The sequence below is a fragment of the Alosa pseudoharengus genome, unplaced genomic scaffold, assembly GCF_046254945.1.
Source record: "Alosa pseudoharengus isolate Yale_2024_CS ecotype anadromous, Long Island Sound unplaced genomic scaffold, YU_APseudo_1.1 YU_APseudo_1.1_scf_13, whole genome shotgun sequence".
Taxonomy (NCBI): Eukaryota; Metazoa; Chordata; class Actinopteri; order Clupeiformes; family Clupeidae; genus Alosa; species Alosa pseudoharengus.
Window position 1 is genome coordinate 9,351,913 of NW_027468598.1, and position 27,903 is coordinate 9,379,815.

A 27,903-nucleotide genomic window follows, 5' to 3' on the forward strand; every position below is an offset into this window, starting at 1 on the left:
CAACCACTGTGCCGGGGCACACTAGTGTGCCGTGAGAGATCATCAGGTGTGCCGCAGAAAATTACCCAAATGTCACTCACTGGTCCAGAAAAGCAACTGTTCAAAGCAACTGCATCAAAGAATTTATAACCACATGCTCTCATTGATTGTATGATTGCACTATTTGTGGTATGCAGGCAACGGGGGCCCCATATCCAGTATTCACAGAATCATCACAGTTCATAACAACAATTAAATTAGATATAGTCACCTACAAATGAAACAGAGGGCGCTTGTTTTATTGAGCAGGTCTTGCATAGAAGCCATAATAAGGCCCTATCTGTGTATTGTTTGAAATTTTAGGCTATGGTACGTTCATTTTTTCTTCACGCAGGATGTTAGTGTGCCGTGGGACATTTTAAGTGTCAAGTGTGCCGTGGCATAAAAAAGGTTGAAAAACACTGGTAAGGTCACTATCACTCTCCCTTCCTAAAGAGCTAAATGGTTTAGTCCGCCTGCACGATTCATAAGGTAGTCTATCTTTTGTTTATTTAGTTGAGCATCGCTAGTAGTGGACCGCTAATTGTTGTGCTGCTGGTGCAATGTCTTTCTCCAAAGCCAAGTCAGGTTACTAAAAACAAAGGCCAAAACAGGAAAAAGAGAGACATCAAAACGAGGGGAAACAACTGCTAATAAACTTCTTTCCAAAGAAAGGCGAGCACAGGTCAAAACACGAAATCCCATGGTGTTTGCTTGAATATCTCCGCAATCATTGGTGCTAAAACGAACTGAGACAACCCATTGGAATAGCGGAAAATACACTTTCATAGGTTAGGCTAATCTGATGCATCTCGTGATCCAGCTCCATCTCCATCACTTTCAGAAAGACTGCATGGCGTCAGCTTGATTCATGTCCTGTTGTAGGCTACATGCTGATCATTATCAGGCTAGTGGTTTAGGGCGCGATTTTTTTTCTCTCCCTTTCTGTTTTCGTTATTCTCGATTCGTTTTTGATGTAGCGAAGTACAATACTTCACTCAAAAAGTAATCAAGTAAAATTTAAAATACCGATTTTATAAACTACTTAAAAAAAAATACAAAATACACAGAAAAACTACTCAATACAGTAACGTGAGTAAATAGGCTATTTCATTACTTTCCACCTCTGATTATGAGGACTGTGCAAACTACAGATATCATTATGCCTGTTTAACTCAGACTGCCTGTGCAAACACTTGATTTATACCATGTCTTTATCATTACCGAGTTAAACCTATCAAGGAGTTTCAGACTAGATGCATTGGTACTCATCATCAAACAGCCTCTGATAGCCACTGATGACTTCATGTAAAGGCTATCAGGCCTGTTTCCTGCCTCCTCTGGCTCCAGACCAGATCAGTTAGCCACGCACATGGGTGCTCCAATCTAATTTGGCTAGTAGGTCTGTTGAAATCAATTAGACAGACTAAACATGGTAAGCATGCATTGGGGAGACCTGACAGCCATTGTGATGTTCCACAGACCACCATCTTGAATGTGATGGACTCTTGAGAATATTTGATTGTTCTTCATTCAAGGACTATGCTGAAGGATGTCTTATTCAAGCCACATAGCAATGTGTGTGATGATGCAACCTCTATGTAAGGCAACTGGTCCTGTGTAATGCAACTAGTCCGACCTCCTTATGCCTACCTCATGGTTGATGACCCATGATACAGGGTACTGTCACACACTTGTATTCCACTGAGAAAATGCAGTTAGATGTGGAGCTCAGACAGCAATGCATCAGTGGAGATATAGGGGGATGGTTAGAGATATTCATCCACATGAGATGGTGAGACTTCATGGCATTCTTCAGCCATGGCATGTTATTGCCCCATACACAATGCTGAAACCCTATTTTAAAAAACTGTAAGGTGTCAGAGCTCAGCAGTTTAGCATCTTAACTGGTAAATATAAAAAAAATAGGCCTAATAAACAAAGGCCTTGACTGAGCATGTCTGCTCCGATTAATGCTGATGTGAAGTGATGTTAAATATAGTCAGACTGGAAAAACTTGAAATGTCACCTTCAATGCCTTGCGGTTGGAGACACTCAACTGTACAGAGAAAAACAATGTGAGGTTCCATTAAAGTTGCCCTGACAGTCCCACAGGAATCATGTGGGATCTACACATAATACCCCATAATGACAACTTAAAAAAAGTTTGCTTGGGATTTTTGCAAATTTATTACAAATAAAGCCCCGTTTATACATGGTTATTTTGAAAAACTGAGACATTTTCCTTTGTTTGTGCCCTTCGTTTACACGCAAACAGAGAATTCGCCTCTGAAAACGATTCCTTCAAAAAACTCCAGAGTGGAGATTTTGGAAAACCGTTTCACGGTTGCATGTAAACTGACAAAAACGGAGGTTTAGGCAGCCAACGTCACATTAGGCCCATGCACCAGAACTTGCACCTGCGCCAAAAGTGCAACCTATGTTTAGCCTACATTTTTATTTAGCTATGGTGATCATGGATGCATTCAGAGTAACAGTCACATTGATGGTGCAAACTGCAAACTCTTTTCGTCTGTTTGCAATTGCAGTTTAAAAGAGAAAGAGGAAGTGATTTGTTGCTGTTGTTGCTATTTTCGAGATTCTGATTGGCTAACATGGACTTGAGCTTCTCATTACACTGCCACCTACAGGTTGGGCATGCTCTTGATGGCATATACACGGGTTAGTGTAAACAATTTTTTCCCCTAAAAACTGACAGGTGTGCACAATGTTATTTTTTAAAAATGGAGAGGGTGAAATGTCCGTTTATGGAAATATCCAGCCACATGTAAACGGGGCCTAAAAAACGAAAAAAATCCCTTAAGTATTCACAGCCTTTGCAATCAAGCTCAAAATTGAGCTCAGGTGCATTCTGTTTCCACTGATCATCCTTGAGATATTTCTACAGCTTAATTGGAGTCCACCTGTGGTAAATTCAGTTGATTGTATAAAGTATATATACTCTTTTGATCCCGTGAGGGAAATTTGGTCTCTGCATTTATCCCAATCCGTGAATTAGTGAAACACACTCAGCACACAGTGAACACACAGTGAACACACAGTGAGGTGAAGCACACACTAATCCCGGCGCAGTGAGCTGCCTGCAACAACAGCGGCGCTCGGGGAGCAGTGAGGGGTTAGGTGCCTTGCTCAAGGGCACTTCAGCCGTGCCTACTGGTCGGGGTTTGAACCGGCCTCCGGTTACAAGTCCAAAGCGCTAACCAGTAGGCCACGGCTGCCCCGTGACATGGAAATTATTTGGACATGATTTGGAAAGGCACACACCTGTCGGTCCCACAGTTAACAGTGCATGTCAGACCACAAAACAAGTCGAAGGAATTGTCTGTAGACCTCTGAGACAGGATAGTCTCAAGGCACAGATCTGGGGAAGGGTACAGAAAAATGTCTGCTGCTTTAAAGGTCCCAATGAGCACAGTGGCCTCCATCATCCGTACATGGAAGAAGTTTGGAACCACCAGGACTCTTCCTAGAGCTGGCAATCCCTCTAAACTGAGTGATCGTGGGAGAAGGGCTTTAGTTAGGGAGGTGACCAATAACCCGATGGTCATTCTGACAGAACTCCAGGGTTCCTCTGTGGAGAGAGGAGAACCTTCCAGAAAAACAACCATCGCTGCAGCACTCCACCAATCATGCCTGTATGGTAGAGTGGCCAGACGGAAGCCACTCCTTAGTAAAAGCCACATGGCAGTCTGCATGGAGTTTGCCAAAAGGCACCTGAAAGACTCTCAGACCATGAGAAACAAAATTCTCTGGTCTGATCGACAAAGATCGAAACTCTTTGGCGTGAATGCCAAATGTTATGTTTGGAGGACACCAGGCACCGCCTTACTGTATCACCTGCCAAATACCATCCCTACAATGAAGCATGGTGGTGGCAGCATCATGCTGTGGGGATGTTTTTCAGCAGCAGGAACTGGGAGACTAGTCAGGATTGAGGGAAAGATGAATACAGCAATGTACAGAGACATCCTGGAAGAAAACCTGCTCCAGAGCGCTCTTGACCTCAGACTTGGGCGACAGTTCATCTTTCAACAGGACAATGACCCTAGCACACAGTTAAGATATCGAAGGAGTGGCTTCAGGACAACTCTGTTAATGTCCTAGAGTGGCCCAGCCAGAGTCCAGACATGAATCCCACTGAACATCTCTAGAGGGACCTGAAATGGCTGTGCACCGACGCTCCCCATCCAACCTGATGGAGCTCGAGAGGTTCTGTAAAGAGGAATGGGCGAAACTTGCCAAAGATGCCAAGCTTGTGGCTTCATATTGCAAAAGGCTGTAATTGCTGCCAAAGGTGCCACAACAAAGTATTGAGCAAAGGCTGTAGTTCTTTATTTCTAATAAATTTGCAAACATTTGTTTTTTTTTAAAGTTCATGTTGTTATTATGGGGTATTCTGTGTAGAATTTTGAGGGGAAACAATAATTGAATCCATTTTGGAATAAGGCTGTAACATAACGAAATGTGGAAAAAGTGAAGCGCTCTGAATACTTTTCGTATACACTGTATGTGTTGGCTTATATGCCAATTATATCTCATAGTGTGATGACCTGTCCAGGACTCCCTTGGCCTTGCCCACCTTGTTTGCTTGTGTGTCTCTCTGTTTACAGCAGGTGAATGGACCTGGGGTGGGTGATAGATCCTATGATTGACATGGGGATAAGAAGCCTGCTCTCCCCATGCTGACAGGTCCCCCTTCCTCCTCCAGCTTTTGTTTTTTTTATTTCCTTCTTGCATGACATCCTGTAGACACTTAATTGCACCACATTTTTGTATCAGCTTTCACTACACTGACTTTCTATACCTTCTTTATATTCTTTCATAAATGTACTTACCATTTGAAATCTGCATGTGGCCTCCCCTTCATATTTCCATGCTCAAGCCAGCATGTGTTAGAATAGCTATGGGTGATGATATTGAAACCAATTGATGAAAAGGAGAGTGCATGTTGAAGCTTGGCCACAACCCAGACAAATGACGCACGATCACCCATAAGTCACCGCTACAGTGATTTACAATGACAAACACTCTCCTGCCAAAAGGCCTCTGAATGGGCACCCCACTTCCTTTCCTAGCTAGATATGTGATGAGGTATGCTAGTGTTTATTTGGTTAACTCTGTCACTGCAAATAGAATCAGAGAAACCTACGTACTGCTGCTGATTTTTGGTAAGAGCTGCATCAGACCTTTGAGCCAGACTAAAGGTAGCCTCACACACTCACAGTGAAATCCTCCTCAGGTGATTTAGGGGAGAACGGGGTAAATTGAGCATAGGGATAAGATGAGCCCCTTTTTTCTAGAAAATCATAAACATCATGTGACAGAATTTTAAGGAAGAGGGAATTATTCTTTACAATATGTGGAAAGGTACAGCAAATGTGGTAAAATAAATATATATATATATATATATATATATATATATATTAGGGCTGTCAAAATAACTGATTAATTTCGATTCATTAATTTGAGAAAAAATAACTGATTAAAAAAAATAACGCAGATTAATCGATTCTGTATGACCTTTGACCCCGAGCCATTGTAGTCAGTAACCATTATACTGTAAAATGAAGGAGAGAGAAGAAAATGTGCTGCTTAGATCATTGATTGGAACCTTTACATTTCAAAAACAGCTAAAAACAAAGTGTTGATTAAATTAAAGTCCTCTGCAATGTATGTGATAAAGTTTTTGAACTTTAATGTCACTAATGCTGATTATTCAATGATTCATTTGAATTTAAATATTTAAAATACTTTCACAGCAAAAATCATATATGCGATTAATTTAGATTAATTAATCACAGAGTATGTAATGAATTAGATTATTTTTTTTAATCGATTGACAGCCCTAATATGTATATATATATTAGAGGGAGAGCAGATAGCTAACAAACGTTCAGAAAAAGTCCTGTTGGCAAATTTGAGGAAAAGTCGGTAAAGGGGCTATTTCACACAATTTGAGGGTGCTGAATTCAAATATTTTGTTTACCAAACTCAATTTTGAGTTTTAAGCTTGCTAATTAGCATAATTAGCATAATTCACATACTTTTTGGTTTTGCCTTCAGATATCATAGGAATTGCAAAAAATAAGGAAATTATATACTCTTTATGTATCAGATATGTTGTAGGACAGGACAGGAATTACCCCAATGACCCTCAAGAAGCAAATGAAAATAAAATAATAGCTAAAATTCAGTATGACGTTTAGAAACAAAATAGATTCCTTGATAATAAATTGATAGAATAGTGCTCATTTTTCTGTATAAAGTACTTTGTCACTAACTATTATGAACAGTTGTCAGTCTTTACAGAGGATTTACACTGTATTTTTTTTACTGTAAAGGCGACTGTGCTTGCCTAGTTAAAACATCTCACTGGTGCTCTTTCCTATCATTCAAATTCCAGCCATGCAGAAAAATGGAAGAGTGTGCATGTTTGAGGAGTGCTGAAGAGTGCTATGGAGATTGCATTATTTGCAAAAAATGTATGGTTATGGAATTTTGCAGACGCCTTTGTCCAAAGCAACACACAAATACAAAAACAACATAATATTTAAAATATAACAGGGAACAGATTAGAATGTTAGTCAAACTATAATAAGGAGGATAGCAATAATAAAAGAACTAAGTGCATGTTGAACAGGAATGTCTTTAGACCCCTCTTAAACAACCCAAAACTAAAATGAACGGAGACCACTGGACAACTCATTCCACCAACATGGAACCACTGAGGAAAAGTGTCTTGAATTAGACCTAGGGTTTATGACTGGTCGACATAACAGACACTCATCAGAAGACCGCAGTGGGCGGTTGGGCCTTGATTATTGAATTAAAATAACTAGGAGCAGATCCAGTCAGTGTCCTATAGGCCAAAGTGAGAGATTTAAATTTAATTCTGGCTACTATAGGGAGCCAATGGAGAGTAACTAGGAGAGGAGTTACGTGTGTCCTCTTTGGCTGATTGAAGACCAGGCGTGCTCCAGCATTCTGAATCAGCTGTCTTATTACACAAGCGAGTAAGCCAACTAATAGTAAATTACAATAGTCCAGCTTAGAGATGACCATGGTCTGAACAAGAAGTTGTGTGGAATCTTGTGTCAGATAAGGTCTGATCTTCCTAATGTTGTAAACCATAAACCGACATGATTTTGCAATAGAAGCTGCATGCTCAGAGAAGTTAAGTCGGTCATTAATTACAACGCCCAAGTTACGTGCCGATCTAGTTGGGGTCAGTGAAGAGGAGTCAAGCTGCATGTTAATCTGTTGGGGAATAGCTGTTTTAGCTGGAAACACCAAAGAAATGTAGACAAGATATCCTTTACTGTATATCCATATCACTATAAAGTGCAACAAAAAGAAACATTCTCCAGTGCATCATTACTGCATATGATGCTGAAAGGAAAGTGTACCTAGGACAAATCCTTAGCTATGAACTGATTAATGTCCCTGTACTGTAACTATTGCAGATAGCGATGGTTATTTGTGAAGTGGAAATAAGTCTATATTCACTAAAGTGCTGTCTAGCAATGTGGAATGTCCAGTAGTGATCACTGCAAAAACTGCTCATTCAACATTGGTAATAGATGCTCAAGATCTAGTTATGTCTTTAGGACACCCATCTGACTGCAGCACATTTAAGAAGTATGCAGGAAAGTTTGTAAGAAACTTTTGTATTGTTATTTGGTATTTGTTATGTGGGAGCAAATGATGTTAACTATCAAAGAAATAGACCTAATGTAGGAATGCACATAGATTTTGCAACAGATAATGGTGTAGGCCTATCTGATGATGACCTGAGTGGTTGAAACATACTTATTAAATTACACTGGGAAGAAGTAGTGTAGAAGACTATCTTCATTTTTTTCCCTTTGCAACTGTCAAAGAAATCCCATAAACACGGGAAGGCCTAGGGCAGCCTACATCAGATGGCCTAAAGATTAGGCTCTTCTGCATAGCATTAAGTGATTTGCGTGCAGTAATTTGAACACTGACCTTGATCTAGCCTACTTTGGCTATTTAAAGGTAATTTATTGCCAAAACACCACACAATATAATTGAGCTATAACAAACAATAAAGGACTTAATCACACACAAACTACTATTTTACTGACTACAAAAATAATAATTATGTAGGAAGTTTAGAAGTTTAAAACCCAGAATTGACCAAAAGTGTACCAAATTCAACACAAATGACTCAATACACTTGAAGGAGGCCTGCGTCCTTTCTTTTCCAGATATTTTAGGATTTTGATATCGTTTCAGTATCGGGTATCAACATATTTATGGCAGGTATTGTATCGAAGTCATAATTTTGGTATCGTGACAACACTATGCCAGAGCCACTCTGTTTTCTAGATGTTGAGGATCGGAGGCTCTACCACCAACAAGTGATGCTGCTCAGTGGCATATTAGAAGAGCTCATTATCAAGCTCTACTATGGAGGCAAGCACACATAGCCTATAAATCCAGTGTTACTAGAAGTAAAATGTTTTTTACTTGTCGGTTGTTTCTGACGGTAGGTGCAGTTCTGCATTAGGCTTATTCCCGCTATCTAAGTTCATATGTACTGTGGGATATATTCTGAGTTGAAGGTTATCTGTGCAACTTGTTATTGTGATGAAATGCATTAAACACCACATCAGTGACTCACTATGTTAGCAATAAAAATATGGTTGTGTTTTGATTAGAATTTCCGAGTTTATTACATGTTAACTGTAATCATGTTCCCATTAAATACATTAATAAACTATAGTATGGTTTCTTTAATGCTCAAACATGTATTTAGTGTATTTAGAGAACACTTTTATTTGGTTTTAGTGATTACTTTTGAAATCAACCCAATTTAGGGAAAAATAAGCAAATAAAATCTCTATTTTATGTTAAAATGCTGATTATGTGGCTTAGAACTCAGAATTGAGCTTGGTAAACAAAATATTCAGAATCAGCACCCTCAAAATAGGTAACAAGGGTGGTTTACCAACTTTTCCTCAAATTTGCCGTCAGAAGTTCTCTTCTGTGAAGCTGCTCTCCCTCTATATATATATATATGTGTGTGTAAAATGTTTTGCTCTCCAAGTGAATTCCATTCATGTCCAGAGTTAGGGAGATTTAAAGAAAACGTGAATTGAACAACATTCAAATGCATTACACCTCAATTGGTGCCCTTTTAAGCTATGATGTGAGGGCTAAACAAAATCATAAATATTAGTTTGTTGTGAGAAGCATTTTCTTTCAAAATGCTGTGGGGTAAGATGAGCCACCAAGGCTCTATAAGTTATAAGCCAGCTAAGCCAGCTAAGTATCCTAGTACTTGTATTGCATCTGTAAGATTTTAGAGTTTGCCTTGATTTTGTGACCTCATTCTATATGGTTCCTTAGTGTTATTAACAGCTAAAGTAGGTAGAAAATTAATCGGACTTAAGTTAATTAAATGGGCTAATTCAAAGGTAAACAGGCGACAAACGTTTTATAGCCTACGCCTAAACATGTCTTGGCAAAAACAAGGGGAATTACATTAGGAGGAAAGGAAAAGGAGATAATAATTATTAACAAACTTGATAGTCCCAATAAATCTTTGCCTCGGCAGTGTATGACAAGCTGGGTGCCTATAGTCAGTCTGCATCTGCGTGCAGTGTAAACCTAGACCTCTTGAGGTGGGGAAACAAGCCTGCGATGACCGCGTGGAAGTCGGAGGTGTTGCGAGAAAGAATTGGACGTGGACTTCGGCGAGCAAAGGCAAAGGAAAAGCAGTAGAGACAGCAGCGTGATTGTAAAGTAGCCTACTCGATTGCGGAAGCGTGACATAAAATGTCTAATGTGTAAATACATTCAGTAGAGCAGCCCACTTGTTGAGGGACATTGTTATGGAATGTTTCGCGACACTAGTCTGCTGAACACAAACGAAGATCCCTCTCACCTCAGCTCAAAATACCCAAAAGGTAAGCAACAAAATCGCTCGAGATCTTGATTTCAATCTCCATCTTAATGTAGTGAAATTACATAAGATCCAAGCAGCCTAACTAACTGGCACCTTCTCTTTATAAAGAGAAGTGCACAACACGTTAAGTACATGGCTCAGTTGACACGTTTTTGTTTATGAATATTATGTGCATGCTTTAAAGTAAAAAGGTGTTCTTTGTATATTTGCTGATATCGTATATATTTTACATATCAAAAATATGTAAAAACATATTTGTTTTTCTCATACATAAAACACTGTATAGCCTACTTGAGTCATCTACTGTTGCTGTTGCAAATGTTGGTTATGTGCATGTAGTATGTTCAAAGCAACAGTCATGGTCACATACCTTTAGTGTTTGTAACTCATGTTGTCAGTGCTGACGTTTAGCTTTGTCTGTTCATGCATGGACGAATAGGCCTACCTGTGAACTCAACTGTTAATTTGTTGCTTTTGACTACAAGGCAGTGAGTCAGAGAAGAGATCTTATTGTTTACAGCACATTTCTGGAAGTGTCAGATAAACGTTTGTCCTGGTCCAATCCATGTGGATGAGAATGCATCTGAAATATTTTCTGGCATTTAATCTTTGTTTGTGTTTGATTAGAATGGACCTCTGGTTGTGGAATTCGGGATAGTTCTGATGAACAGTGTTTTCTCTAAAGATTCCACTGACTTAGTGATGCTTCTGTGAATGCCCTCTGGTTGCTATGGACTTAATGGGCTTTCCCAGCACTGGTCTCCACAGTGAATTTTTGCGAAGTTGAGATATTCAGTTTCAGATATTCAGTTCTTTGCACAGCCACAGAAAATACAGTATAGGTCATATGACAATGTTCATTAGGTAACTGCACTCTACATGGTCAAACAAACACATTGTCAGATATGTACACATGTCTTATTGGCATGATACATTGTGTATCTCTTCTCTATGAAATGAGAAGATTATTCATATGTGCACACTGAATAGTTTGTCCCTCAGTGAATCATGGGGTGTTATTAGCCACATGTGTAGACACACATTTCAGTTTCATCTTTTCATTGATAAGCAGACATTATCAAGTGAATTTATCACCTCTCACCTCCTATGTCCTCATATCAGGTTTTATTGTCTAGTCTGATACTGCTCTGGTGGTCCAGAGATTTGACTGCACCAAGACTTGTATGTGTGAAAAGGAAATGATCACAATGATTTTTCACCAGCCTCGTTTCTTTCAGTCAGCCACAAGAGGAAGTACGATAAGTCTTGAGAATGAGTGATCTTGCTGAGGCATGTAAAGAACAGAAACAAATACAGACTTTTTTGAGGGTTCAAAAATGATCCAAAGTACTTTGAATATACAATACATTCAACAAGGGGTTGATCGAGTTGATATTTTGTCTTTGTGGCTGTTTTATCTGTAGTGTATTGTGTAGCCTCTCTGTCTCTCCTGTGTGGTGTCCTGTGCCTCACTTATCATGGAGCGCCAGGACCGGATGACAGGAGGGCAGCAGGTTTCTATATTAAGGTCCTGGTTTCATGTGGCCCACTCTTGACGGGCAGTAGCACACGCGAGGAGAGCTTTCTCTGTACCTCTTTTTGACCTCTCAGGATCTGCAGAGCATATTCTCACACAGGTCAGTTTCTGATGCGTAATATCATAATTTCTAACACACACACACACACACACACACACACACACACACAAACACACGGACACACACACACACACACACACACACACACGGACACACACTGCACTCTCTACTACTATTATTCTCTATATCTCTGTTTCTGTCTGTCTGTCTGTCTCTCTATCTCTCTGCCTTGCTCTCTCTCGCTCACACACACACGCACACACAGGCACACACACACACATACACGCACACACATACACGCACACACAGGCACACACATACACGCACACACATACACACACACACACACACATCCTGGGCAAGAGGACAATGTGTGGTTAATTATGGCCACACAAACAAAAAGAGTCCGGCCGATATGGTGATTGAAACCTGGCTAGCACTTCACTTTATAGGCCTGGGCGGCGATAAGCCTGGCGGCCCGGCTACAGTGATTGCTGTTTGTGTAGCCACATAATAGAGATCTGTTCTGCCTCCTCCAGCTGTGCAGCGCTCCTTGTGCTCTTCTCTATGGACACAACATTAGGCCCTATTAACTAATCTGTCAGTATCTGCTTCCAGAGAAGCAAGATAAATGTCGTGCAAGGTCGTAAAGGTCGTGCAAGTGTAAGAAACAGATGGACTGTGTGCATCGTAAAGAAGTCCTTCTCGTGTGTATGCATACTTTTAGTACTCCAACTCAAGGACATGCTGTGCCCTCAAATGATATCAGCAAAGGACTATATATAGTCATAAATAATCATAATATGAGTATATGTAAATGTGAAATAGGAGCCATTACACAAAGCTGTGTAAAGGGTTCAGTAGAATTAAAATGCATACAGCCTACTTAACTTAGTCTATAGATAGATACACTACTCACAAAAAGTTAGGGATATGTGGCTTTCGGGTGAAATTTAATGTTTCAGTACAGAAAGTACTCAAACATTGAACTGTTGGACATACACATTCAAAAGTTAAGAGAAGGTTACATTAAGTTCACCTGTAAAGGTTATAGTGGATTTTAGGTTCATCCTAAAATTTCACCCAAAAGCCGAATATGTTTTGGTTATGGTTATGGTTATGGGATTTTGCAGACGCCTTTGTCCAAAGAGTATTTTCTTCCCTGTTAACCAATTTAGTCGTGTGGTGGTGATGTGTAAGCCAGGGGTTCTCAACCTTTTCTGCTTTAAGGCCCACCTATTCATACTTGTAACAGGCCAGGGCCCATTAAAAAAGATCCCCAATTTGGGCTAGATTTTTTTTGTAGCTGATGTTTGTTTTCTTGTCTTTTGAAGTAGTCAACTGGCTTACAAGCCAAAGTTGGGTGTCTTGTCTCCAGACAATGTTCATTTGACAACATGCCACACTCAGCACACTGGGCTTTTGGCTCAACATCGTCACCTCAGTTGTCAAAACATTCATTTATGTAATCCGGATTGTATTTTCACAGAACCTTAGCTGTTACTTATAAGTTTAACATGGTTACTCTAAAACATCTCATTTCCATTATTGATTACCGGTAGTATAATATGATAATTATTATTATGATGGTCATGAGTGCTCTAGGGCAGAGATAATAGTGAATAGTAATATTTTATTTAGCAAATATTTGATTTAATATTGCTCTAATTTCTAATTGCTGACATCACCTTGCTTTTATGAGAAGTAAACTGTATTCAGAAAGATTGTCTGGCAAGAACCGATTTGTGTTAATAGGTGTTAACTTTGAAACTATGAAACATATAATTAGTCACCCTCAGTACATATTACCCAATGGCTTGTTTGCTTGATACACAGTAGTCTAATTTTGGCTGCCAGTGAAGCTTCTGATTCAAACTGAATTTAGCATTATGTTGTGTTAACACTGGTGGCAGCTGAATGAATTAGTAACTTTAGTGTAAGCTGATGGGATAAGCCAGAGACTTTCTAATGTGGAGACACAGCACTCAAAAAATACTCCATAGAAATGCATGGGGCTAGTTTGTCACGCCAATATGGCCGTTGTCTACACATATCCCACCGCTTCCTCGGCAAAACGTCGACATGTGAATACATTGAGCCAATCATGTGGTGTGATGTGAATACATTGAGCCAATCATATGGTGTGTTGTGAAGACATCGTGCCAATCATGTGTTGTGATCTCGCCGCTGGAGCAAGATTGGTGTAGTGAAGCCTTGCGCACGCGCAGTTCGACCCAAAGACTGTGCCCGATGAGTGCCCATAAAACGTTGGTATATGGCCGCCGAGTGGAGGGACTTGCCTAAAAGGACTTTGGATAAGCCCTGTCAGAGTGTGAGATTTTGCTGAAGGCACAGACAGCATTTCACAACCCCACCGGCTCATGACTGCTATCAGCCTCCCCCTCTGTGCATGGACCTGCCTGGACACATTGCCCCTGCAGATCTGTCAGGAATGAGGGATTTCATTGATCTAATGCACACACACACACATTCATGTAACACACATCAAGGAGTGCATTCTTGTGAAAAGGGAGGTGTGTCAGCTCTGACTCAATCATAGTTAATCAGTTTCTGGATTAAAGGCGACTGTAGTAATGTAAGGTAGGGCCAGTGGTATGCAGCAGACGCTTGTATCCAAGGTATTAGAGACTTGCAATGTTTGAGCAAACTGAAGTTTCACAGATGGAAAAGGGGAGGCGGAAATCTCTGAGGAATTAAATTACAGCCGCCCTCACACAGTTGTAACAACATGGCTTTGTGTACTCCAGTGTGAGGCTTCATTTAGTATGTCAGGGTCAAGAAGCATCCTGGACCTATTTGTCAGCATGTCATTAATAGAACATTGTAAATATTCTTTGAATGACGACATCTGGTCGTCCATATCATACTGGAAAATCTGGAAGAAAACTTGTGGAATTATTGAGTATTATTAACATCAACTGAGGGTGTGAAAGTTTTGTAACCCTTTAACCTTTGATATTTAAAATGTATCATAATCCTAATATTTGACATCCAAAAAGGTCTGCTCAACAAGCCCGGCCTTGTTCCTGTTCGTTACAGTGTTGAACACTACACACATCTTCGCTCAAAGTAAATATGTTCTTTGACAGATTGTTTTATTGACTCTGGAAGGGTGTGCATGTCTTGCGTGTTAAACTTGTCAGATAAGTTGGCTCTGCTATCTTCCCCAGGATTGTCAGCAGTCTCTGGTGGAGCCCGACATCCGTGAATCCATAGCTGCCTTTCCAATCCCTCTAAGAGGGTTTCTTCTGGTCATCTGCCAAGGGACAGGGTTCCTGCTCGGAGCTCTGGCCGTCTCCTCAGGAAGCAATCAACAGTCCTGAAACTTCCTGACATGCTCCCGGCATTTCCAAGCGGGTATGGCCCCATAACACCCTCCTCAGGGTCCCTTATCTACACATTGGCTGGACTCCTGTGGGTCTGAATTGGCCAAGTTGAAATCAGGCTGAATTCAAGAGCTCAGGGTTCTGATCGCCAATAAGAGCTACAGTATAGGCAGCCAGTGGCACTGCAGAGAGTGAATTACTTTTATGACGAATGGCCTCTGTTTCTTTACCAACTGCACTTACACATCTGGCATAAATCTGTTAACAGAGGTTAAGACTTCATATTCTAGAAATGTTTGTTCTATGAATATTAGTATGTTTACTAATAAAAATGGTTATTCAAATGGCATAACATGCAGATGGTTCAAAGGGATTAGAGATTAGATAATGTCAACATGCTGTCCAGGAATATACAGTATATTCATAATATACATATGGCAGAAGTACATTAATGGTCAGATAAGAAAAATATACTCTTTGTTTTCTCACTGAGAAAATGTACTGCTTTTCTCTGAGCACAGTGACTGCATCAGAAATCGAATTGATTGCATCAGACACTTTTTGACACATTTCCTTGGGCTTTTAGAAAAGGCAAAATACAGAAATACGGCATAATGAAATGTTTCCTGTGTGAATATCAACAGAAAAGTGACTGCAGGCCGGCATAAGGATGACACAATCAGTCTCACTTCCCATATTATGAGAACTGAGAAGTTTTATTTCTGATGCAATCAGCCAAAAATGTATAAATGTCTTAACTTTTCATTGAACATGTATTGACATAAAGCCCACTGTCACTGTCACACAGCCTTTATGTCCATTCTTTGTGTGTGCCTCTGTTACAGAATGTGAGTGCATAGCTGCTCTACAGATGGCCGCTGGGGATGCTGAAACCCTCACTTACGAGGTCTTCTTCCAAAATACAACCTTTCCTTCTTTTCCCTTCTCCTCCTCCTCCTCCTCCTCTTCGTCTACTAAACTGCCCTCCTGCACCTACAATGAAGACTTTAAGCGCTACCTCCTCCCTGCCGTCTACAGCCTGGTGTTCGTGCTGGGCCTCCCGCTCAACTTTGTGGTCATCCTGCGCATCTGGAGGACGCGCAAGGCGCTGACCCGCAGCCAGATCTACATGCTTAACCTAGCGGTGGCCGATTTCCTATACGTCTGCTCGCTGCCGCTGCTCATCTTCAACTACGCCAGCCACGACTACTGGCCCTTCGGCGACCTGACCTGCCGCCTGGTGCGCTTCCAGTTCTACAGCAACCTGCACGGCTCCATCTTCTTCCTCACCTGCATCAGCCTGCAGCGCTACCTGGGCATCTGCCACCCGCTGGCCACCTGGCACAAGCAGGGCGGCCGGCGGCTGGCGTGGATGGTGTGCGCCGGCGTGTGGCTGGCCGTGGCGCTCCTCTGCGTGCCCACGTTCCAGTTCGCCTCCACAGGCACGCAGCGCAACCGCACCGTCTGCTACGACCTGAGCATGCCCGAGCGCTCGCGCCAGTACTTCCCCTATGGCATCGCCCTCACCTGCCTGGGCTTCCTGCTGCCCTTCCTGGCCGTTGTGGTGTGCTACTGCCTCATGGCGCGGGTACTGTGCCTACGGCGGGCCGGCAGTGCCGGCGAGGCCAGCCGCGAGCAGCGGAGCAAGGCGGCGCGCATGATCGTCATCGTGGTGCTGGTGTTCGTGGTCAGCTTCTTGCCCTTCCACATCACCAAGACCATGTACCTGCTGGTGCGCATTCTGCCCCAGGCACCCTGCCAGGTCAGGAACCTCTTCTCGGTCATCTACAAGTGCACGCGGCCCTTCGCCAGCATGAACAGCGTGCTGGACCCCATCCTCTTCTACTTCACGCAGCCGCAGTTCCGCCGCAGCACGCGCTCGCTCATGCTCAGGTTCACCACGATCCGTGACAAGAGCACGTTCGTGTGAGGAGGGGGGAGAGTGTGCCAGCCGGGGGAGAAGGGTGAAGTGAAGTCTGTGGGCTCATCTCCATGGACACAGCATTGTGACAGTGGGCAGCTGATTACTGATTATTGATCCCACTGGATAAACAGAACAGGGCAGAACTAGAAACTGTTCATTTGTTGAGCCATATGCACTTAAGACTAACTTCTAACTGCTTTGGCTTCAGCATTGCTTGATAGCATGCTGTCATACCAGTAATGGCACCTGATGATGAATGCTTGTTTGCACATTGTGAGTATTAAGAGAACTTACCTGGAATAACCTAGATCAGTGTTTCCCAAACTGTTTTTCTGGGACCCACTTTTTAAAAATGACAGAGTATCGCTACCCAACTCGTGACTGTGGTAGTTAACAAACTAGATCCTAATAGAATGCTGTTAGCTTTCCTAAGCTATATAAGGAATAAGATAGGGGTATTACACAACATAAATTGTCACTAGGCTATGCTGGCGACCCAAATAAAATCTCCTACGACCCACCTGTGGGTCGTGACCCAGTCTTTGGGAACCAATGACCTAGATGACCTGAACTGTATTTGTAATATATCTGTACTTATTTTGCATGCAGGTGAACCTGTGATGTGTGGTTTTATTCAGTTGTGCATCATTTGCTTTACTGTAGAAACCTCTCTTTCATGAACTGGAGTTTCTTAATGTTGTTAATAATCCTATTCCTATTAGGACTAATACTGTTTTTTGTTCTCATCAGTTTTTTTTGTCGTGTGTTTTTTAATGTTTTACCACTAGATGGTGCCTGTTGCACAGCAACTTGGTCTGTACTTGAATGTCCCTAGTAATGCACTTATTTCTGTTTAAACTGCATTATTTAGTAATCGAATGAGTAGATCACAATCTAGTTGTAAAAAAGAACTACCTTGGATTACAAAATGTAACGACATAACCATATGCTAACCATAACTCATCAGTGTTAAATTTAACTGAGATGCAGGTCATAAATCTTAATGATGGAATGACAGCTTATGACTATAGGCTATAACTGATGGCATGGCTTGAGAGCAATAAAAATGTCATTTGTTTACAAATATTTATTTAATATGTCGAGTATGTGATGTAGAAACTTCAATGGCAGCAGCGAATGAGCTAATTGTTGATTGCTAGCATTGGTATGCCATTTTTTGTGCATAACTGTGTGTATTTTGTGTGCGTCATTAATGGCTTGTTTAAGTAATGTCTGAGGGACATTTCATGCTATTCTTCTAAACGTGTTGCAGAATGTGACAACTGTGTGCGAAACCAGTGCTAGTTACCACCATAATGCCTGTAGTCTTTTATTGTGAAATATTTTCTTAGACATGACGTTGTGTGGCTTTTACTGTAGCCTACACTCACTGTAGCCTATTCAGGCGAACTCTCGTATGGCAGATAGTGTTGATGTCTATCGCTTTTAGAAATATTGATAACAGCCATACCGTAGGCTATGCACCACTTTTTTTATGTCAATGCACACATAATACGGAATTAACGTGTTAACTGGTCGCCATCCTTTCTGGCCGTTCACTTAATAGGCTACGTCTGTGGAATGCATTAAATCAATGTGTTGATTTTAAGAAAAATAAAATAAAATGTCTATGTCGGTGTGTATTTGTTCTCACTCACACTCAAGCTTTAAAATTAAGGCTCCACGCAACGCCAGAGCTTTGACTAAAAAGTAGGACAAGCCACCAGTAGCATGTATCCACAAGAGTGCGCACTGTTTACTTCATTCCTTAAGGAACATCGCAATAACTCAAGAACAAAGAGCTACTTAAAACTTTGCTGTCAAAGAAAACCCACAATGGATGGCTTGTTTGTACGCAGAGAAAACGTTGAGCTTTAACACACAAATTAAGAGGAAAGTATATCTAGCCCTAAAGAACTCCTGTTATTTGACTAACTTGCAATTTCCAGATGTCAATCAGCGCCCGAAAGTGTAAGAATCTAATTTACATTAAGAAAAGAAACTGCACATCCCTTGAAAATGTGTGTGCATGAGATATAGCCCTGGCTGTCTAATGCTCCGTATCAGCTTTCTCACATCAGAAAAATCTTTTTCCCCCATACCCGAGGGGCTATGACTACCCTTACCATGTTTAGTCCCGCCCACGCTAAGCATTTGCATGTAAAAAGACAAAAGTCACGGAAAATTTAATTTTGTCAAAATAACAATATCACTTCATCAGGCAGTGTTTACTGTCCAGGATGCGTTTAGTGGGATATACAGTACTTTGGACATGGCAAGTTTTCAAGACAATGGGCATTTTTCTATCCTTGCTGGAGAGGCTGCAGAGTTGAACAAGTTGGGAGAACTTTTCTGGCCAAAGTTTGAGTCCTTTCTACGTGCATGGATGGAGGTTGAGTGGAATCGAGGTGGAAAACATGATGAAAGGTCAGAATGCGACTGGGCACTTTTTCTTGCTTGGGTTAGTCGTTAGCTAATTCAATTGTTGTCGTGTAAACAGTTTCACCTCGTCATAAGTTCTCACAAGTACTGCCAGCCACTTAAACTTAATGGAGTTGTGGTAGCCTAATTTTCGGTGGGCAAACGACCACGGAAGAAAGAGTGGCGTCAACATTATCAATGACATAGAAGTGGAGGGCAAATAAAAATAATCTGCACAATGGCAGAAAAGGAGACTCATAGGAAAGTATACCGAAGCGTCTCTTTCAAAAAGCTGGAAAGCTGGGGTGCTAATAAAATTCGATCTGGACCCGGAGATCAACCCCACATATCAAAAGATTTAGAGAGCGGTGCCCTTCCCCCTACAACTCTGGAGACAGCAGCCGAAAAAGCGCAGCCCTCGGCGACGCGTACTAGTGTTACTGTGTCAAGAAAAGTTTCCAAAATCTCAGCAGCCAGCCTCTCGACCGCAGAGTTAAAGAAAGGCACTCCTCATTCGATTTCACCCTCCATTCGCCAGCTCTCAGAAAAGTTCAGCGCGAAAACAGGGCTGACGCACGGCTCTGCTTTTGTCAGCAGTGGGACTGTGAAAAGTACAACTTTGCCAAGGACTAAATGCAAGGAAGATGAGTGCGCACATAATTTCTTATTGGAGGAAAGAGGGGTTTTATCGACATCTACCAAGGATTTAGAAGAGGAGTTGTCTGAGAAATCACTCGAAGAAAAGTATTCAACACAAGAATCGGTCTCTGGATCGGATTCTGACAGAAGTCAGAGACGGTTAACTCGGAAATCTGCGGATGGCTCCGGCGCAGGTAAGCGAGATTATTCTCAAATCACGCGTCACTCTGACAATATTAATCATAAAAATATAAATGCAGAAGACGATGTTTTTATCACCGGTGCTCCAGTTTGTAAGTCTTATAGAGGCTTTGTCTCGGCCCACGGAGATCCCAAACACGTTGATTCATCAAACTGGCCAAGTGTCACGAAAATTAGAGAAATATTTGGAGATAGAAAACACCACAGGTCGTCTTCTGACGCAGACGACTTAAAATCTGCAGGCCACCAGCATCATTCCTCTAGCTCCAGAGAAACCAACTATCATTCTGACCGCAGTGATAGACAGTCACCCTTGCAGCCAAGAGGAGCTTGGCAAGACACTAGCAGCTCTGACCATGACATTAGCCTGTCCTCCACAGAGCGGTACAGTGCTGGTCTGAGTAAAAAAGTGGATAGATATAAAATAGAATCTGTCTCTGGCACTACAACACATCCATACGAGTCTGAGTTTACCAGCGGTCGCAGCTGTCTGAGGAGTGAAGAGTTGCCTGACGTTTGCAAAGTTCAGAGCCCCTGCAGAGGAGGTGAAAACTGGACAGAGAAACTGGACAGTGACCCCAGACCCTCTCCCCCAGCACCACCACCTCGCAGCAGTTCTGTGACTCGCCCTCTGAGGGCCCAACCCTTGGCCTGCACTCAGCAGCAGCTGAAGGAGCAGAGACAGGGGGCAGATCAGCCACAACCACCGGATAGTTTACATTCCTCACATAGCTCCTCCAGACCACAGACAGCCCCCTCCGTGGCACCGTCCAGCGCACGGTGGAGACTCAGCTCTGGTGAGGAGGAGTACGACTCAGAGGGGCGCAGTAGCAGCACTGGAGGAGGCAGGAACGCTCTCCCGTACGTGCGCAGCAGCGGGGGTATTGGCACCTACTTCTCCCGCAGCAAGAATGACTCCCGGGCCAAGCTCGTCGGCAGGTCATCTGGGAGCGAGGAGGACAGCCCAGCAGCACTAGCCCACAGTCGGGACAACATTCGACGGCGCTCTCTGAGAAAAAAGAAGAAAAGCAGCTGCAGTCGAGACAATGGCGAATCAGACGACAGTGATGACCAGCCAATGATGATGGATCACTTAGAACGCTATCAGCAGTCGTTAGACCCCCAGCAATCGGGCAGGAAGTTTGATGGATCAAGAACCAGGCCAAATTTCACAGCATGGGAGCGAGGTGTCTCCTCACCAGGCTCCACTGTCCAGCAAGAGGGCTTCAGGCGGTTCTACAAAGGGGTAGCGGACGGAGCTGCTTCTCCATCAGGAACTTCTCCTGTTTCTGTGGTGTCACGGGTGTCAAAGGTCAACATCCCCTCCTTTCTCTCCAGTCCTGGCGGATCAAGGAGCAGCAGCCGATACTCTAGCACTGAGACTCTAAAGGAGGAGGACCAGCCCCCCAGCGCCTCCTCTTCTGTGATGAGTAAAACTTACCGTGGGAATTTCACCATGTACAGGTCACCCAGCTTTGGTCACTGTGACAATTTTTCTCGCGGCCCTGTTCGTGTCATGCCAAGAGTAGTTCCCAGTTTAAACCCAGGAGATGCAGCTGCAGGAGCACCCGACAACAAAGTGCTGCAACGCTCTCTTAGCAGTGAGAAGGACAAAAATAGAATGTCTATGTCCAATCCAGACATTGCCTCTGAGACGTTGTCTCTGCTTAGCTACCTGAAAAAGACAGACTTGTCAGGGCTGAAAGTGGGGAAAAAGAGTCGAGTTGGACCAGAGACAGGTGTGGATGGAGTCAGCCCTGGATTCCAGACAGTCTCAGGTGCCTCCACAGTATACAGGATGGGCTCCAGATCACACGGGCCACACTCTGGGAGGCCATCTTTAAAAGACCTCACTGCCACACTGAGGCGTGCTAAGTCTTTCACCTACTCTGACAAGACAGCAGGGCGGCACTTCTCACCCAGCAGCCCTGCCTCAAGAAGTTCCTCTGAGCAGCGCCTGGACTGCCAGGGGGACGGAGAGAGGATTGTGGTGTCTGACAGGGAAGTAGAAAGTGATGACTGCTGCACAGGATATAGATATGAAGAGACTATGCCCAGCCCTCTCCATGATCGTTACGTCCAAGAAGCTCGGCAGGTCATACAGGACATTTGTCAGATGGGTGCTGGTGAAGATGATGACAATTTTGGATTTGGAGGTGATGATTCCAAAAGTAAGGAAAAAGTTAATATTGAGGGTGAAATGAAAAAGGAAGATGGAGTGGTGAATGAGAGGCACCGTGAAGTTGCACAGAACAAGGCCATTGAAAGTAGAGGGGAGGAAACCTGCAGTGAGAGTGCTAAATGTCTACAGAAAGGACAGTCTGAAGAAAACGTCTACTATGATAAGTCTGTAGATGAACTGTCTGGACATGAGTCCAGTTTGACAGATGAAGGAATCGTAACGGAGTCGGAAGCGGCTCCCAGTGGTGGTCCATCATCAGGAAAAGACCTCCTGGGTCAGACACTGACTGTGTGGAATCAGTCTGCACTGTATAAGGATGATCTCCCTGAAGTGACAAAAGAGAAGATTGCGTCTCCTCCACTGCCCAATGTGAGAACAGAGTATGAGGCTGTAGCTATTGGCAGTGAGACCAGCTGCATTAAAAATGTAAACCAGAATCAAATGGAAGCTCCATCAACCCCAAGTGCTATTCGCAGACGAAGAAAGTTTTCCTCTGCAGGCAATAATGGCTCAGATTCTAGCAATGGCAGCAATGGAGAATCAAATGGGGAGTCGGCCTATCGCTCCCTCAGTGACCCCATGCCACACCGCAGGCGTTCCGTGGTCGAGGATGGCGGCAATAACTTCTCAGTTGACAGCAATTTGTTGGGGTCCCTCACCTCTAAAGTGGGGGGCAGCAGCCGCCAAGAGTCGTCTGCGGCAGACCTGTCTGAGTGCACGGGAAGTGCAGCCAGTGACCTCTCTGTCTGCAGTGACAGCCTGCGGGACTACAGCACAGTGATCGAGAGTATTGTACGCGAACCAGGAGCCATGGACAAGGTCATTGACGAGAAGGGCAATGGAAAAGCCGTGAAGAAGAAGAGTTTCAGTGATCCCAGCAGGCGGGGAGAACCTACGATGTTGCTTCCGGAGAGTCAGACCCACCCGAGTGAACCCATCTGTGAACTCGAGCAACCCATACCTCCCTCCAGCAGCGAGCCAATCCTGTCTGAGCAGAGGGACGAGCTGTGGGCACTGGATGATAAGCAGCAGCGCCCATCCCGCCATGGCGGAAGGCACCGGTCCCAGTCAGAACGCGCCTTGCCCTCCCACCTCGACCGTAATGGGGAAGCCAAAACAGACTTCCCCTTTGACCCCAAGCTGGCCGAGGTGCTGTCACCCCGCATGAGTCGTCGCAGCTCCAGGAAGCGCAGCAACAGGACAGCCCAGCAGCAGCTCAGCGAGGACTCCGAGCAGCTAGAGGAGCAGCCAGAGGAGCAGGCCGAAGGCGAGGCGGACGACGAGCTCCCCGAGGAGAACCGGGACCCTGCCTCCTCCCTGCCCCAGTTGCCCCTCCCCAAAGCCAGGCCCAAGCATGTGCGGCATGCCAGTGAGCCTGCCACCTTCGTGCCCATCGTTCCCTCAGCTGCCCTTCCCTCCCAGAGGCAGCAGGGAGTTGGCATTAGTACCCCAGCTCCCCTACGGCCCCCAAAGCAGCCTACAGGGGATGAGGCACCATCCCTGGAGGATGTGACCAAGCAGTATATCCTGAACTCATCTGAGGGGAGCGTAGACACTCCCCCGGTGCCCCCAGCGGCGACTTCATCAGGGGCATCTAGGTCCACTCCAGCCACTCCGACCACCACCACGGAGCCGCAGAGGAAGACCAGCGAGGAGCTGAGCCCTGCACCCCTCAAGGCGAAACCTCGAGTGGTGAGTGAAATCCTTATTGCTTCATCCATCTCTTGTCTGTTAATGGTCATGGTGCGTGCGTGCGTGCGTGCGTGCATGCGTGTGTGTGTGTGTGATTTCAGTGTGTGTGTTCTGTCTTTGTACTCCTCAGTCTTACAGTATATGATTCTGAGGTTGCAGTGTCTTGGGGGAAAAGTAATGCTTGTGGAGATGTTTAAATGGAAACAGACATGCAGGCTTAGTTGTCAAGCTGAGGTTTCTAAATTGGGGATGAAATTCAGAACTGCTTTTTTTGCATATGGTTTAGTCCTCGTGTTCATTTCATTGCACATACACTGGTTTTATGATGTGCCAAAATGGCTTGAACTGAAGGGGCATTTTGATGAATCATTTTAGGGGAAAACATCAGCCGATTTTCGACAGAGCCAAGACCCCAAGTACTAAAATGTGGGCGCCGGCCCAAATGACTGTGTGTGTGTGTGACTAAGGGTGTGTGAGTGTTTACACCAGTCTTGTCTGTGACACATGGCAACCCAGGATTCCAGGGAGGTGAATTTACGGCCTGGAGGCTCTTGTTTTTGTCTGAACGTGGTCACTGAGTGTATCTGCTTCTGCTGCTGAGAAAATAAGAGACAGTGGTTGGCTCTGTACCACTCTTTTTTTCTCTCCACATTCTCTCTGCTTTCTGCAGCTTTACCTATTAGTAAGGCTTTCCTAGGGCCGTGTGCCTCTTGCTGCGTGCCACTTACACACCCATGGATGCGTTGAAGGCCTCCCATTCTCAAAAGGCTCAGCCCAAAATTTCTCTCCAAGCTCAAAATTAGCAAAAATGCCACAGCGTCACAGTGTGAACTGAAACAGTGAGTCCATAGCATTCATAGCGTAGCATAAGTATTTCCGATGAGCCCATCTTGGCACTGCACAGATTAGCATTGTATTCATGGCGACAAAAGAGGCTGTGTTATGTATTGTTTGCCTAGCAGGAGCCAAGAAGTCATAATGCAGTGTTGGCAGGCAGGTCTATGTATGGTTGTCGGGAGCCCCTATTCCAGCTCCTTTTCCGTGTGCTTTTCCCAAGGGTTTGTTGGAACATAATTATCCAAGGCCCATTTTTGGCCTAAATGTTTTGATTTTGCTCATACCAGTGCTGTGGTGTGGCGACAGCCCGGCCTGACTGACAGGAGCCTGGCATCAGTTTGGAAGTGCTTGAATTCCTTGTTGGTCTTTTTTTTTTCCAGACTTTAGTCATTATGAAACACACAGCAGGGAAAAATGCCTGTTCTGCTTCAGCATTCAGCCCTGATAATTCAGCCTAATTCGTGTCCTGGCCCCAAATCATCCACAGCGTGCTCAGGACAACACACTCTCTCTTTCCCACACACACACACACACACACATACACACACACACACACAGAAGGAGGGGAGTGTTTGAGGGAGAGACAGACCTTCATAACCACTGTAGCATTGAGAAAACATCAAATGATGACTGAATTAAATCTGTTTCCAGGCTTTGCTAATACTGTAGCGTTTATAGCGTTTGATATTGTCCTTGATGTTTAGGCTAACTGTTAGTCTTGTATAAAACCAAATTTTATGTTTCTTTTTACTATTAGCTGCTACAGTGTCACCCGGTGCTACACAAACTGTGATTTGTGATCTGTGCTCTTGGGGGCTGCTTTTACCTGCATGCTGACAGAATGAGTGAAAGGCTAGACTCCCCTGCTCTTAGTGACAGATGACAGGTGATGACAGATGGTGTCCTGGTGAATAGTAGTGATTACGGTAATATGACTTAACCTCTCCAGAGAAAACTCTCTCCCTTGAAGGACTTAATGAGTGTTTTGGTGTTAAGCTAGCAGGATGAGCTGGCTGTTTTATCACCCCCTCATTTAAGCTAACGCCGGGGTGTGCTAAGCCAGGGCCTGCCTACCACCAGAACTGCTTTGTTTTCAGCTGCGCTCCTCAGCCTGTGTACTGTTTAGGCGTAGATGACAAGCTGCTGGTTTAGCACTTTCCAGGGCTTGTGAAAGAAGCGCACAAGGATCTGCTGCCAGAGCTGTGTACACACCCAAGTTAATACACCCAGGAGTACACACACATCACACACACACACACACACACACACACACACACACACACACACACACACACACTGATGCACATACAAGGACTGGAGTGGGAGCAACAAGGGGATGATGGCCTTTTATGAATTAGAGTTGCACAATACTTCTCTTCAGCTACTTATGTGAGAGAGGGATATCTCAGCTGGTGGAATTGGGGCCTCAAGTGGACATACCCCAATGTACACACACACACACACACACACACAGTTTACACGTACACTTACTCACCTTTAACAACTTGTATGTACACCAACAACAGTATGAATTCAGTTGGGACTGCTTATCCAATATCCTTAGATGAACCCTAATTATAACTCTGAGGACTGTGTCTGTGTCCACGTATTTGTGTGTATGTGTGTCTGTGTGTAGCTATGTGTACAAGAGGCCAAGGGTGAGGGGGTGGGGGTGTTCCTCTCTATTAGTGGGTGAAAAGCCCCAGGAATGAGCCCAGTGTTTAGTGGGGTTTTGGGGAACAAAGCGCTCCACATGGGGGAATGGTCCCAGAGCACCACATGCCCGTTATAATGGTGTGGTGGTGAAAGAGCATCCAGGATTAATATAACACTGTGTGTGTGTGTGTGTGTGTGTGTGTGTGTGTGTGTGTGTGTGTGAGTGATTTCAGTGTGTGTGCGTGCAGCTTATGCTTTCTGTAGCTAATTTTCAGCTGTGTTACTTTCTGCATTTTCAGTAGTGCATGCTTATCTGAGTATTTTCCAATCATGCATGTCTTTATGTACACTCTCAGAGGGCATGCACTTGCTCTATCTGCCTCAGCGATCACCTGCTCTCGCAGGTTTGGTTGAGGTAGCTAAAAACACAAAATCTGGCCAATTCAACTCCTTCTGACAGCACATTTTTGAGGTTCAGACAGTGTGGAATTTGCACCCTATTCATAACAGAACTGCCCGCAGCTTTTCGGCTAATAGTTTGTTAAACATTGCTACTCGCTTTTGCTAATTGCTTTTTTCCGGCTCATTTTTTTTCTGGTTCGTTTTTAGTTTTTTTTTTAAAGTCTGTATTCCACTTGGGAAGGAACTGTTACAGAACGTGTGTACTTGGACAGAAGACGGCAGAGGAAATGGCAACAGTTATGCTACTGGTCGGTGACCAGTTTGTTTTCCGCTCCTGCATTCATGTCCTTCGTGCCAAACATTTAGTACCATTTCAAATGGCCGTTTCAAACAAGGCTTCTTTTGGACATGAAGTCTAGTGTAGAAGTGGGATCACAGGGATGCCTTGTTGAATATGTTTGTTTGAATGTGTTTGTGTGCACTGTCCAAAACCAAAGCAAACATGCACACACTGGACCAAACACACACACACACACACACACACACACACACACACACACACACACACACACACACACACTGCCTCTGTGAGTGAATGCTGTGTAGGTGCATGACGGAGGGGCGTGCAGCCCTGCAGACTGTCCAACTGCAGCCTGGCGTGCACGCTCTGACAGCGCCGTCTGATCCTGTGCAGACAGGAAGCGCCGGGCGCAGGAACAGGAAGTTGTTGTGGTTACTAATGCGTCTGATAATAGCCAGCGCGCCGTGGACCGCTCCGCTGGCCCGCAAGCTGTGTTTTGGGCCAGGCTTAAACAGGCCAGGCCTGGCCAGCAGTGCCAATCTCCGAGCTCCATGGCCAAACACAAGCCCTTAATTGAGTCCCAGAGAGCACCACAGGCCCTCTGGTGGTCCTAGACTGGATCGGTCCAGTCTGTTAGTGTGTGTGTGTGTGTGCGTGTGTGTGTGTGTGTGTGTGTGTGTGTGTGTGTGTGTGTGTGGGTGCGTGTGTGTTTGATATTTCAGTCTGTGTT

At 44.0% G+C, this 27,903-nt stretch overlaps 2 protein-coding genes across 2 annotated transcripts in view; both read left to right on the forward strand.

Moving 5' to 3' along the window:
• The first annotated feature begins 9,688 nt into the window (after positions 1 to 9,688).
• Positions 9,689 to 18,467, forward strand: p2ry6 (pyrimidinergic receptor P2Y6). Its single transcript, XM_076282003.1, has 3 exons — positions 9,689 to 9,974; positions 14,763 to 14,949; positions 15,764 to 18,467. The coding sequence occupies exon 3, from the start codon at positions 15,790 to 15,792 to the stop codon at positions 16,846 to 16,848; it is 1,059 nt and encodes a 352-aa protein (XP_076138118.1). The 5' UTR covers positions 9,689 to 9,974; positions 14,763 to 14,949; positions 15,764 to 15,789; the 3' UTR covers positions 16,849 to 18,467.
• A 576-nt stretch (positions 18,468 to 19,043) lies between these two features.
• Positions 19,044 to 27,903, forward strand: part of arhgef17 (Rho guanine nucleotide exchange factor (GEF) 17) — a 74,593-nt gene continuing 65,733 nt past the window's right edge. Inside the window, exon 1 of the mRNA XM_076282004.1 lies at positions 19,044 to 23,977. Within this exon, the coding sequence (XP_076138119.1) occupies positions 19,502 to 23,977 (4,476 nt within the window). The 5' untranslated portion in view covers positions 19,044 to 19,501. The remainder of the gene's footprint in view (positions 23,978 to 27,903) is intronic.